Genomic DNA, 15,109 nt, shown 5'->3' on the forward strand with positions numbered 1-15,109 from the left:
ATCAGCACAGTCAAACTGGCAATGCTCAGCATCAAGTACACAGTTCTTAGTTGGCATCCACAAATGCAGCCCCAAGTGTTGAACTGAGAGATCCAACAATGGATTTATGCACAGCAGCCTTTTATGAATGAGGCTGCTGCGCCAGAAGATGTTCATGCAGCAGCCTGCTTCCATATAAAATTATCACTGCTGGATTAGGGTGTCCCTGTTAAAAATGTTCATGGATGTCCTTGCAGATAAAAAAAAGTTAAGCATGTTTAAAACCGCATAAATTCATGAGCGCAAACATTTACATCTATTTCTGTCTATCAGGTAACTAAATATGTTGGTTGATGTTATGCTCAGTTATTCTTGCGTAGGACTTAGCTTTTATGCAAATTATTTCATCTAATGAACTGCCTGTGCATTGCAGATAGCAATCTTCAATTGCTACCTCAATGTTACTTTGTTTAATTGTCTAAGCAGTCCTATTCTGCAGATGAAGGGGATGTAGCAATTCTAAAATATTTAATACTATAAAACACAATAAAGAACAGATTAAAATGCAGTTTTAGCCATAAAGTATAAAACTAAAAAAAAAAGTGAGATTCATTTCTGACAAAAAACTAAATTCATAACATTAAAAAAATCAGAATTTAATGAGGTCCTAATTTACATACCTACCTAGTGTAAATTTTTAAAGTCTAAAAATGTACACATATAATAATGGGATTTCAGAGAAGAGAGTGACAGGTTGATATTACTTACCTGCTTTTTTAACTTCGGGGACAGCTGTCTTCTCAGGAACTTTAGTTCTTTCCTCTTTTTTTCCTAAAAATTAATTAAAAGGAAACAATTTTTTATGCTAGGAATATGAATCACAGACTTCAGTGTGCATTCAGCCAAGGACAGGGAAGACACTTTTCATTCTCTGATGTAAATTATCCCCCCCACAGCTATTTTATTTTTCTAGTCACAGAACAAGGCTCCCAATCCAGATCTCTCTGGGTCTAACTGGATATCACGGCACTTGGAGCAGGGGTTTGGTAAATTGGGCAGGGCTGAAAACAATGGCTAGGTCCTTGGAGAAGCCTGCTCCTTTTATGCTTTTTAGGTGGATCAGAGGAGTGACGTTCCCATTCAGGTCCTTCTCTCTCTCTCTCTCAACACTCTCCAGATTGGCATCAGGGAGGCCAAGAGGTCAACTACAATGACAGGCTAGATGCACAGCATGTTTTTCAACCCACTCCCAACACAGGCATAAAGAAGGGCTCCCAACAGCATCAGAAATCCTGGCTTGTAGCCTGCTGATGGGAGTATAGGGTGGGGTGGATGGAATGAAACACACTGGACACCAGAGTTGGAGGTCCATTACGCATTGAGGGGATTCAGCTGTCCTCATGCAGATCATCTTTTTGCTCTAAAACTCAAATCCTCACTTTCTGGCTTACACAGGATTGGGCAGACCCAGGTTTAAATAAATTGGTCTGCTGTAATCTTTCTAGTTTGGACAAAGTGTGCCTCAGTAAGGACATGGAGATGCAGTGCATGAGGGCATCCTTCAGTCATGTCAGTGGAATAAAGATGGCCCTTTATTAATGATAAAAATGCAAGCTACAAATGTTCTGAGATGGTCACTGAAGAGCAGAAAGTTTGAGAATGTAAGTGCTGTGAACTTTGGACTGAGATCTTTGTCATTCTGTAAGGGACAGTTAATATGATAATACAGCTAGTAATGGTTTAACCATGGCAGCTACCTTTAGCGAAACCAGGAATGTTCCTAGCAAAGTAGGACTCTGCCTCACTTCATATGTGCAGAGGCTGGTGCCAGTACATGCATGTCAGAGGACCAACACCTCCACCATTCAGATTATGTTATTGTTCACACAAATAGCTGATCGGGCAGCAGTCTAACAAATAAAAAATATTTCCCACAAAAAAGGGAAAGACAAATCACACAATGAACATGAACACACCTTCCACTATAGCAAGCTGTATAATATAAAATAAAACACACGCCTTCAAATAGCCCACCTTGTGCTTTTATTTCAGAAACAGCTTTCTTCGCATGGGTTACCTTCTTCTCTTCCACCACGTCTACAATACAAATAAAAGGATGGCTTTGCATCATAAGGAATTACAGCTGGCAGACGGCTGGCCAGAATCCCAATTCATGTTCTTCCCTTTTATAAGCGTTACACAAAATCTCTGCAGGAAGAGAGGGAAGGGGGGAGTGTATAAGCCCAACAGTCACTGGTACTTGTGTATGTAGTGCCGTCTTGAGCTCCTTTGGGAGGAAGGAGAGGATAGAAATTCAATATGTAAATAAACCATGGGTTTGTGTTGCATCTGAACTGGGCCAATAAATTGGCTTTGGACATGAACTGCAAGAGGGCCCAGTTCATGCAATTCTCTCCCAAAGAAATGAGGACCAAAATGCATGTTTAGCTTGGAACGGTTCTTGTAAATGTATGTGCTTGTTTTAAAATGTTTACCCTGCTTTTCTTTGTAAAGTAAACTCAAAACAACTTAGAAAAAAGTGTGTAAATACATGAAACACTGTAAAACAGTCCAAATTACTTAATTCCAAGGGGACTTAATCCTAGGTAGATGTATATAGTACATTCCCAGTCAAAGCCACACAATTTGGCCAGCTATTATTCCAAAATTGCTTTCACATGCTTCCTTCTCTATGGGTGAAAATGAGTACTGTCCATCTGTCAACAGAATGGCCAGCTCCGCCAGAACAGATTCCCCACTCTCCATAACTTCCATGTGCACCCAAAAAATTAGTTCCAGAGGGTTGAGGGGGGCTATTAAGTAGATTGGTGGAATGGGGACAGTTGCACCTGATGCAATGGGGTGGTGCCACAGAGCTGCCCTCCTAACACCAGCATCTGGATGGTGCAAGAGCAGAGCAGCAGTGAGGTTGGGGTTGCATGGGTGACTCAGTGGGAGCACCTGCTTGCCCTCACCAGTGCAGGCACACATCCCTGACATTCCTGCTACCCTGCCCCACCCCATCCAGGAAAGTAGCAGTAATGCTGGTGTCAGGAGAACAGCTCTGTGGTACTGCCCCATTGCTCCTGCAGGGGGAGCTGCAGGGGGGAGAGAAAGAGAAAGTCCCATTATACAAGTGCGCTTGTGTGATGTTGGATATCAACCACTGTGATTAAATCTAAGGTGGTCATCACATGACTCCTTGGTTATTTGGATCCACCCTATGAAGGTCTTCATGCAGCAAGTATTCATCATACAAATTCAGTTCAATAACAATCTGGTAATGCCATATTTGTGCAAATAGCATACCTTTCTTTTTAACTTCATGAACAACTTTCTTTTCATGGGTTATCTTTTTCCCTTCTTCCACTTCTACAACATGAATCAAAAGATGATGATTTGGCTTTACATCATAAGGAATTACAGTAGGCACAGTTCTCTGAAGATCAGGTAAATTAATTGCCACATATTAAAACAATAAACATCTACCTTTCATTTTAATTTCTGGAATAGCTTTCTTTTCTTGAACTACTTTTTTCCTTTTTTCATCTTCTAAGGAAGAAATATAAAAGTTTTTATTTTATTGTACATTTTTCACTTCAGAGTTACCAGTCACACTTACAGAACCTTTCTTTTTAGGATCAATTTCTACACTTCAGAAAAATAAGAACCACTGAATTGAATTGAATTGAACAGGACAACTTGTCCAACCAAAAATTCTGTGTATGCAGTAGAGTACATGGGGAGCTTTGGATTAGACTGTGTTCCTCAATAGGCTAGTTTAACATTCAGGTAAATGATCATTTGCCAAGTAGTCCTATTGGAAAAACACTAGACTGGCAACACTTGCAGCTTTTAAAAGTAAAAGAGATTTATTTTTGCATTTTTTTCCTGGAACAGGCTTGATGAAGAATGTCCATGAGCTCCTGTCTCAGGTTTAGTAACCCTATGTCTAGGATGCATCGCCAAAATATTGCCTAATTATGCATTGCCAAAATATCACGTCCCTCCCAAAAAAGAGGACAAAAGAGATACAAATTTGCATAAAATGGCAAATTCTGATTTATATGTATAGACGCAATATCTTCAGACAGCCTTTCCAGTAGAGGACTATACCCTGTAAAATAGTATACACGGCCACACAATCTATGCCTGAGCTGTTCACCGTCAAGCTGCACATAGTGACTAATGTGATTGCTGGGTTCCAGCTGGGAGGAAGGGCAGGATATAAATCAAATAATAAATGAATTAATGAATGCTTTCCCCATACTATTTTTTTTAAACCCGTGCACATAGAAAACTAGGTGTCACAATGAAAACTAGACCAGAATAATTCTTCCTGATACCCAGTTTTCTGTTGGGGGAGGGGGGCTTTGGTATGGAAGTACAGTCAATCACTGGAGCTTCCATGATGGTAGTCTGCAGTAATACAGCTGAGACACTGATTTACCCAGTAGTGTAGTGCTAAATTCAGAAGTGCAGTGTCCCTTCATGATAGTCGCATCCATCCATCCCCTTTTTGCTGCTGGGTTGAGAATGAGACATTTGTTAATGCCTTCTCCCAAAACAACTGATGTCCTTAGGAGCTAATAAGCATGAAAGGGGAGAGTGTTGGCTACTGAAAAGAGTCTTCTCAGTGACTGTCTCACATCCTTTCTCTCTGATTGGCTCCAATCAGCCAGAAAGGACAAGGAAACAAGTTAGAAGACTTTTTCCAGTGGCTAACACACTTCCCATTTTATGCCGAATGGCTCATCAGATGTTGGAGACATAGGGACCCTGCTGGGACCCTGTTCCCTAAAAAGTAAGGAGTCTAAGACCCCCTGAGACTCCAGACGACTGCACCCCTGGATTTACCACATCAAATTCTGTTCATGAACCTAGCCTGGGTGCACCGAGCATGAGAGAAGAGGAAAGTGGGAATGCAATAGCAAGTCTTGCCCCTAATTTATTCAATTAATCATGTGAACAGTCCCTATGTGTGTAGAGTAACATAGGTGATCAGGAACTCTGGGTTTGTTTGCTTGTTTGCAAAGTTCCTGACCATGTGAGCAAGCATACACACACAACATACCTTATCGCATAAGATTTTTGCAGGGTTCCTGATCATATGTGCAATCCTATGCAACACACACACACAACCCTGCAAAACACAGGGAGCTGGATCCAAGGTTGCATTTGGGAAGCTGGGAGGTTGTCTGGAGTAGCATAAGAAGTGGTGCAGATAGCCACAGGGGCAACAAGGAATTGGCAAAGATCCTCCTCCCCTTCCTCTATGAGGGACTCTCCACTGGATCTCAGCTCCTTCCATGAGTGGAAGAAGCTCTTCTGTTTTGTGGAATGGCCAATCTGGATCCAGTCCAGAGTCTCTGATCAAACATCTACATGCATCCAGTATGTAATTAGGATCTATTCATTTGAGCAATTAATGATGTGCAGGTCAAGGACTGAGCTTGCTGCTGAATTCCTATTCTCTCTACACACACATACAGCCTGCCTAGATCAGTCACATGAACTTCAGTGGAAACTAAGCATCATTGATAATGTAAACACAGAGAAAATAACAATAATTTATGCTACTTACTTATCAGTTTTGTAGCTGTCACATTTGGTTTTCCCACTGCATGAGGAAAATAATATATATATATGAAAGTGAAACCAAGGAAAGTAAATAATAAATTGCAGAGCATGTTTTCAGAAGCTGTAGCAAATGTGATTGAGAGTATTATAAAATAGGTATTTTCTTAAAAAGCTAGAAACCATATAGCCTTTTTGCATGTAACATCCATAAATATGAACACAAACTAAAAGGGAGGGAAGGAGGATGTTTAGAAACATGACAGAATTGCACTAAACTAAATTGATTCTGCCTGTATGACAAACAATACTGTGGTATCTCAAATGCAGTGGAGTCTCTGTTAAATTGTTCAGCCATGAGTGACTTCTTCATATTGAGCCATTTTTCTTTTCACTCCACAGTGCATGGGCCAACTCAAGTTTATCACTCCAATCCAGCACAAGTATATAGTATCTACAAACCTGAAATATTCTGCATGTACAAAGGTTACTGCTTGGGATTAAAAGCCCCCAGATCTAACCCCCTAGAAGATCTAGCCTTGGGAGAAGGGCCATAGCTACATGGCAGATGAATTGTGTTGCATGGAGAAGGTCCTAGGTTCAATCCCTGTCATCTCCAAATAGGACTGGAAAAAGATACCTGCTGAAATCCCAGAGAGCTGCTACCACTCAGCGTAGACACTATTAAGCTATATCGACCAATGGTCTGAGTATAAGACAGCTGGATTGACTGTGCACATGTTTGTTAATGGATGCTTAATATAGTAAACTCTGACTGTTGCTAAACACTTGTTTAGAGAAAAGTAGGGGTCTGAATCTAGGACTCCCCTCCCACCTCCAACAAGTGTTCTGTACTATTACACTTAACAGCAACTACCATCTGTTCTGTGTGTGAATGCTTAGAAACCCTTATGTGCAACTAAGTGCACTCAGCCCAATAATATGTGCACAAGGATCTGTGAATTGGGACTATTGTCTAGAAAGAAATCAGAGAGAAAATGGTCACAATTTTTTTACATTTAACATTTTAGCGTACATTATCAATAAGCATTTATTGCTCTTAATTTGAGTTCCAACCAAAAATCCCATTTGAGAATCAGACTATGGATGGGATCCAATTGGTGCTGTTATGCTCATTAAAGATCCTTTGTTCAGCAAAGGCATCCACTAATGGAAGAAAAGAGGAGAAGATTATTGATAATCCCCCCCTCCTCCTGCAGCCCCCATGTCACCTTCCACCCTATTCTGGAGACTGCCTCTGTTGAATCAAAAGTGCTTCCATGAACACAAGGACACCAGTTAGATTCCATCCTGTATGTACTGTGTGATTATGTAGTTTAGTCACTGTATGGCACTAGACTTAGTTGTATCTAGGTGGTGTGTCTTCTAAGCCTTCCATGGACCACTCTAAGCAGTCCCAGTAACGTCTTAAATTTATTCAAAGGCCAAATTGTGAAACATGATGTTTGAAGTAAGAAATATTATGCAGCAGTTGACACCGATGTGAGAAGATTTAAACAAAATAAAACAAAACACAGAAATAGGATCTTTCTAAGTGTGGGATAAAAGTATTCAGCATTTGATAGTAACATGGAATTGTAAGAAGGGCACATCATGTTTTCTCAGAAGCAAGTAGGTTGAGCAGGGTTTATTCCAAGGTAACTGTACAAAGGATTTGTAACCTAGGCCTCTTGCACTACTTCCTGAACTCTTTCCTAAATCTTCCATTACATCAGTCTAGCTCTGCCTCCCAAACACACAATGATGGTTTCCCCTCTTGCACTACAAGCCTAAACAACATCCAATATATATATATCTCTCTCCCTGAACCAGCAATTCTTTATGTGGGCAATTAGGATGTTTTATTCTTCCCATATATGAACGGGAAGAATAAAACATCCTAATTGCCCACATAAAGAATTGCTGGTTCAGGGAGATTGCACACTCAGTTTGCCACAATATGTGTAACTCATTTAGGCCTTAGCAACAATTATGATTTCCAAGGGCGATATCTTGTGATGACAAACAATTTTAAAGACATTCCTCAGACCTCATTTTCTTTAGAACTCATACACACACACACACACACACACAACCCCGGGTTTAAGGGAAAAGTTCCTGGAAATTTGCTGGAATCAAAAAGCTAGTTTTCTAAAGTGAAATTTAACTTTTAAAAGTCACTGAGATTTATTTCTGAAGGAGAAAAGGATTGAAAGATGTGATGAGAAAAATAAGAAGGATTTAATGTTAAGCCTAAAAAGGTAAGGCATATTGTGCTGAATGGTCTTGGGTGACTTCTGCAACATCTTGTGTTTTCCACCTGTGATGTCAAGCATCTTTTAAGAGATAGAGGGGAGGGGGGTAGTAAGAGCTCTAGCTTTAAACCAAGTGTCCTTCACAGTAGATTTGAGTGTAATAACAGCCTGTTGATCTGCCAGTGATGGGAAGCTCTAAATATAGCAAAGCACTTGAATTACAAGGCATGGTGCTACAAATGAGACTCCCTCTGGAGGTACACACTGCAAGGCTCTGTATTTCCACATTTAACTTCCGAGACAATACAGGTAGTAAGTCACATTAATGCTGCCTCTGAAAGAGCTTGCCTGCCCATCCATCAAGTGCAAGAGGATGTAAAAACGGTTGTAGAAAAAGCCATGATCAGTATGCTGGGTTGCTGATGGGTGGGGAGGAACAACCAGAAGCAAAAATAAGCTAAGCAGGAATTAACACCTTAACACCAAAGGGGCCAAAAAGGTGGCCTGGTTCAGTTAAGCCTTTGATGCATCATATGCTTATCTGGTCCTCCTTATCAAAATCCCTGAAAATATTATGGAAAGACATTTTGTGGGAGATATTGGAATCACAGAATAGTAGAGTAGGAAGGGGCCTATAAGGCCATCGACTCCAACCCCCTGCTCAATGCAGGAATCCAAATTAAAGCATACCTGACAGGTGGCTGTCCAGTTGCCTCTTGAATGTCTCCAGTGCTGGAGAGTGTCCCACCTCCCTATTTTATATATTAGCTTGGCTATTGATAAAATATTGCCTTCAAATTAGAAATAAGAAAGTACATGAAGGTAGAAATGAAACATATTGCTGTTAACATAGTCAATTCAAAACTAATCAGCTATATGCTTTATATGTGATGTTTGTCCTTATAACACTCCATATGCATACCAACTACAACAATATTCTATTAATGTGACAGAGACATTGCTGAGCGCTAAGTAACAAATCTATATTCCAAATTAAGCTATAAATAATTTTGATGGATCAGGCCTATTTACACTATTTACAATGCATGTTTATGCATGCCTACTTATAAGTAAGCCTTGCTGAGTTCAATGGGATTTACACCTAGGCAAGCATGTATAGAATAGCGACATTCTATACTTCAACATTTTTGAAAGGAAAGTTTAAAGTATTGAATATTGTCAGTTTCAGTATATCTCAAAGTATTAATATTCATTAAAATCAAATGAACAGGAATATGCTTTCCAGCATATTAGAACTTCAATAAAGCCTGCTGTGTCTGTGAGCTCATCTCATCTGACAAGTTCCTTTAAACACTCCTTCCTAAATGAGTTTTCTATTTAGGTTCTAGTTCTTTTCTCAGTATAGTACTGTTATGCTGCCCTGATTTAATCAGGGAGTTTATAAAGGCCAAGGAAATGCAAAACAACAACGAAAATCTGATCTGAGATTTTGAGAGTCGCTACTTCTTCAACCATAAATCCTTCCATTTGACTTGCATCAAGAATATGTGGCCAAACTGAAGTTTAGTAATCACTCGTTTTGATGTGTGGTTTTAAACACTATGCCTACTAGTTTCACTGGTAAGATAGTTTATCTGTGACTAAGCAATAGGGGTGGAATCCTCTCCTTTTTTATGTTTTGTTTTTTTCCTGTGGCCCCACCCATAATTAGCCTGTGGCCCTGGAAGATTTTCCAGTAGGAAATGTGGCCCTCTGGCTCTGTCTTATTTACAAGCCTTACTAGTTAGGGCCAGAGACGATAAATACTTAGGAAAGACAGCATGTGTGTGCGCGCATGGTGGTGACAGGGAGACTTGTAAGCTGCTCAAGATTACAGTATCACTCTGAAACCGCAAGGTCCTTACTTACAAGCAATTTCCATAGAAGCAGGAGGAGTTGTGAGGGCAGGAGGGGGGAATTAATCACTACTTTTGTACAGAGAGTAGATTATGCCCTTGTATATTGTTGTTGTATTTAATACACTCTGCTCCTGATTTCCCCCTCCCTAATTTCTTAGGCAACATGTTGCTGGTTTGTGCATTACATTGTACAGTTGTATCTGAGATAAGTAGATAATAATTTGTGTTGTGAGATTTTGTGTTTTCTTATGTATTTTGTCTTATTGTAATTGCTTTAATTTTTGTATGGCACGGATATTATGTTGACATATAGTGGGATAAGTTGCTTTGTTCCTGATGTAAGAGAATCGTTTTCTAACCAGTCAGTCTTTATCATAGAACTGTAGGACCACATGACTGCTTCCTCTGGAGTATAAGGAACTGCTGATTAAGGATGGGGGAGAATTTCATTCAGTGCAATTTAAAGCTGAATTTATCAAATGTACACTTTCCAAATCAATATGAGAAGCAAAACAAAGCCTCCTTTTGAAATTTGCACTTCTCTGAATTTTGCAAGGCAGTTCTCCAACGAAGCAGTGTTCACAAAAATGTATATATTAGGGGAAAGTGTGCATAAAAATGAATATATTAGTGAAAATAATATACAAAAGTGCATTATATTAGGTGAAAATGCTTGCAAAAAGTGCACATTAGTCAACATTGCATACAAAAATGTGTTTATAAGGAGAAATTTGCATTATACGGTGAAAAATTAACACGAGGATTTTTTTAAAAAAATGCAAATTTCTGCAGAAGTGTGGAGAACTGAATTTAAGATTGGAAAAATGAGAAACTGAGAGAACTAAAATTGACAGATCCTTCCACACCTACTGCTGATGGGGTTACACCATGCAGACTTCCTAGTAGCACCTTAGGCAGCTCTTGTGGAAACAGTATTAAAGAATCCATTGAAATTGTAAATCTTTACTTTCATTTCAGACTCGGCTCAGAATGACATCTGATGTCCAGTATGGAGTTGTTGCCAAAATCGGCAGCCCTATGTCAAATTCTCCCCCTATAACGTTTAAACCAGGCTTACCTATGTAGGACCCCTGGTTCACATCATCACTGGCTGTTGATAACAGGGGTATAGAAGTGACTAAACTAGCCAATCCCAACCTGCTGCCCTCCAAATGTTTTGGACTATAACTCCCATCAGACCCAGCCAGCATAGCCAATGGTCAGAGATGATGTAGTCTAACAACATCTGGAAGGCACCAGGATGGAGAAGACTGGACTAAACATTGGGGGTGGAGAACTTGATGCAGAACTGCCATTTTGGGTGACAGCCAGGTATCACTTGTGCAGTTCCCGAGTTTCCTCAGGCTTCTTTGGATATAGTTATTACCTCAGAAATGTTCTATTTTCCATGAAGCAAACTATTGTTTATTTCTCACCTATTTTGTTTCTTTTTTTCACCTACAATTTTGTATGTCCGTTCAGCAGACTGTTTTGTGAATGTTCACTTTCAAAGAAATAATTATCTTTCCATTTTTAATCATTATTTTGCTCATCATTGCTCAGAGCTTTTCAAATTTAAAGTGTCGCTTTTGTTTCAAAAAATACTCTATTTTCCTTGGCCTCTAGAATTATTACTTATTGCTTCTTAATTCCAGAGTACAACTGCATAGACTATCCATGTTATCCAAATTTCATTTTAAGGCTTAAATGGTGGACCACAGCACCAGACAACCAGCTCTCCATAACATGCCATTTCTTTATGTCAAATTTTGTAAGCAGCTCATTTACTGCCTTCTTACTGGTTTCCATACTTGAATATATGCCATTGACTTCTGATAACAGAATTCTTAGGGGGGAAATATGGCCCATTCATTTTTCTATAAGGAGTATGGATTCCGCTGTGTTTCCCTTGTTCACCATTGCTGCAGCTGCTTGTACCAGTCAGCTAAAATGATTGCATACAACTACCACTGATATATCTATTAAACGATGGCTAAAAATCCTTGAAGAAAAGCAGAACCATAATTCTTAACTCACAATTCTCAAAATTAGAAACTAAATATTCATTTCATGACATTTAAAATTTAAAACAGTAATTATGTCTTAAGACAATATATATCTACCATTATGACAAATAGGTTGGTGCAGCAGCATTGGATTCTTAAAGGATTTCAATTTGCTAATAAGCAGAGGAGGTGCCAAAGAGATGCATCTATCAAAAACAGCAAAGAAGATAATTTCCCTAACATCATGCACTGTAAGACTTAAAACTGGGAATCAAATATTAGCTTCTTCCTCACTCTATCCATAGGGGTATTCATCAGAGGAGCTGGAAATCCTTCAAGCTAATAGGAAGAAACCTCTATGTGGAACCCTCCAAGCCAAGAATGAAAGGATGATAAAGGAGGAAACCACCACCTCCCACTTCCTGCGTAAGCCGTACAGTAGGATGGATTCCATCATTCCTGACCATTGGCCATGCTGGCTGGGGCTGATGAAAGATGCATTTTGCACAAGCTGCAGTTTCCGAACTGTCTTCAAAGGCAGCCCCACATAGAGTGCATTGCAGTAATCTAAACTGGAGGTTACCAGAGCATGGACAACTGAAGCCAGGTTATCTCTGTCCAGATAGGGGCGTAGCTGGGCCACCAACCAAAGTTGGTAGAAGGCACTCCATGCCACCAAGGCTACCTGAGCCTCAAGTGACAGAGATGGTTCTAGGAGAACCCCCAAGCTACGAACCTGCTCCTTCAGGGGGAGTACAATCCCATCCAGGATAGGTTGAACATCCACCATCCGGACAGAAGAACCAACCACTAACAGCATCTCAGTCTTGTCTGGATTGAGCCTCAGTTTATTAGCCCTCATCCAGTCCATTGTCACAGCCAGGCACAGGTTCAGCACATTGACAGCCTCGCCTGAAGAAGATGAAAAGGAGAAGTAGAGCTGCATGTCATCAGCATACTGATGGCAATGCACTCCAAAGCTCCGGATGACCACACCCAGCGGTTTCATGTAGATGTTGAACAGCATGGGGGACAGTACTGACCCCTGTGGAACCCCATACTGGAGAGTCCAGGGTGCCAAGCAATGTTCCCCAAGCACCACCTTCTGGAGCAGACCCGCCAAGTAGGAGCGGAACCACCACCAGGCAGTCCCTCCCACTCCCAACTCAGCCAGTCTTCCCAGAAGGATACCATGGTCGATGGTATCGAAAGCCGCTGAGAGATGAAGGAGAATCAACATAGTCACACTCCCCCTGTGCCAAAACCAGGCCCGAAACCCGACTGAAATGGATCCAGATAATCAGTCTCATCCAAGAGTGTCTGGAGCTGGCCCGCAACCACTTGTTCAAGGACCTTGCCCAGGAATGGAAGAATCTAGACACTTTCCTGAGTGCCTGACACCATCTGTGCAAGGGTCCTCATTTCCAGCTCCATACTCTGCCTCCATTGGGGCCTTTCAAGGGGCTTTCCTTTATTATTTAGTAAATAAATAATAACATTAACAAATTAAATTAATAATGATGATGTACCATGCAGCACAATTAATGAATGATTCAATGACTGAAAGATTTAAATTCTTATCTTAGAAGTGAATATTCCTATAGAGAAGATACAGTATATTAACCATTTGGTTGAAGAGATAAACATACATATTGCTGGACATTTAATAGATGCTAGTCATTACATGTAGCACTACTATTATTTCTGTTGGCACACTCTATGTGAACTTTTCTCTTTTTGTTACTTACTGAATTTTAGATATTTGACTCATTTTTTTTTGCTGTAGCATTCCTGCTGAGAGGTTGGCAATCTTTTGGGGCCAGTGGGCACATTTGGATTTTTGTGCTGTGGGGACCAGTCTCAAAAAAGGTTGTCATGAAGGTGTGGCTTGACACAAAATGGCTGCTAAATTTGAAAAAGAGGAGACAGGGCCACAAAATGGTGTGGCATGCCCCCCATATGCCCCTGCAACAATGGGAAATAGATACCTACATCAGTCACCATACTTTCTCACAGAGAAAGATCTTTGGACCTCTCCTCTGTGCAGAACAAAAAGTGGATGCACAATCTTGATATCCACTAAAAAGTGGACATGTTTAAATAGGCATGTTCAAAGTAGGAGAAGCAAAGTTAGTACATTCATGAACAAACAAGAACAGGAAACACTGTCTTGTGCATTATGGATTTTTGAGGGAATTTATACTGAAACCTTTCATCGTCTAAGTGTCGGAGGTACTGGTGGGCACAATACTGATGAACCATGCTACAATATGACTGAATGACTTTGTACTATTTTATGGCATTTTTCAAGGATTGTGCAAGGGTGAAGATTATAGCATTTGGTTTTGATGTTATTTCACTGGAACATGATCGTGGTGTTTCAGAAATGGATGTTGGTAGAATTCCAGGGATGAACAGTATGCCCAAGCTTTAATGGCTTTCAATATAAACCATGCAGGAGAATCAAGCGCGGGGGGGGGGGATGAAATGAAGAGCAGAAACTGGAAGTCTGTGCTGTGAGGAGTGATGGATCAAGACAAGGTGTGTTTCCAGGGAAGGTGGGGAGATTATGGAGCTAGAAGGCAGGCTGCGCTGAAGAGAGAGTTTGGTGAAAACACATTATCTGTTCTGCTGGTTCCAGTGCATCTCCACCTCTCTTCTCTGAAAATGGAGGCAAACAATGCTAGTCAAACCCTGCCCCTTTTTACTATAAACCTGGTGGGATCAGCTTGAGTCTTTTGTGTTTTATAAATTCAGCTTCAAAGAGATTTTGCAACTGATCAACAGTTCATCCCGCCCCGCCCCTCCAGGTGTGGCTAATGGAAATGCTTTGTCCTGGTGAATACTGTGTCCACAGCCTGAGTCAGTCCTTCCTAAGACACTGAGATGCTCAACAGGCTCTCAGAGGTCTTATCAAAAGATCATTTTCTGTTTAGGCAAACCTACCCAGTGATGTAATTTTATTATGTACATTCATTTTTAAAACTGTTGATTTTATCTATATTTTGGTAATTTTATTGTCTGCTGTTTTTACACTCTGTTTTCATTTTCAGTTCATTTCATGGGTTTTAAAAATGAATATTTGATATAATTACATGCACCACTCAGAGATACCAGTTGATTAAGGGTATATAAATCTTGCTCAATAATTTAAAAAAAGTGAGAGAATTTTTCTCTTTCAAATTCAAATGGCCATCTTTCAAAGAGCACAGGGCAGCGTATATGGTGTGTGTCTTGAACACTCACACCCTGTGGCTATTTTATCCTTAGGCAGAGAAATTTAGGTATATTGCTGCTGCGTAGGCTGCAAAATGAAGCCTCAGAACATGAAAGAGAATTTAGTGGTTTCACAGATATTACACAAAATTTAAAGGAAGGGAAATTGTAGGCAGAGAGTAGGCTGAAGCGAATGCGGAGATAACAGATGGAGTAT

The 15,109-nt window shown here is 40.2% G+C and overlaps 1 protein-coding gene across 10 annotated transcripts in view; it reads right to left on the reverse strand.

Annotated features, from left to right (window-relative positions):
* TRDN (triadin) overlaps window positions 1–15,109 on the reverse strand; it is a 276,609-nt gene that overhangs the window by 134,197 nt on the left and 127,303 nt on the right. For 9 of the 10 annotated variants that reach the window (XR_009762235.1, XM_061623737.1, XM_061623734.1 and 6 more), the window contains 5 exons: window positions 5,564–5,599; window positions 3,469–3,531; window positions 3,289–3,351; window positions 2,014–2,076; window positions 748–810 (listed from right to left, as the gene is read on the reverse strand). Coding sequence is in view for 9 of the 10 variants with exons in the window: in XM_061623737.1 (XP_061479721.1) it covers window positions 748–810; window positions 2,014–2,076; window positions 3,289–3,351; window positions 3,469–3,531; window positions 5,564–5,599 (288 nt within the window). In the remaining variant the exon portion in view is untranslated. The remainder of the gene's footprint in view (window positions 1–747; window positions 811–2,013; window positions 2,077–3,288; window positions 3,352–3,468; window positions 3,532–5,563; window positions 5,600–15,109) is intronic. The other variant, XM_061623741.1, reaches the window with a different exon arrangement.

This window comes from Rhineura floridana, chromosome 4 (genome assembly GCF_030035675.1).
Source record: "Rhineura floridana isolate rRhiFlo1 chromosome 4, rRhiFlo1.hap2, whole genome shotgun sequence".
NCBI classification, from domain to species: Eukaryota; Metazoa; Chordata; class Lepidosauria; order Squamata; family Rhineuridae; genus Rhineura; species Rhineura floridana.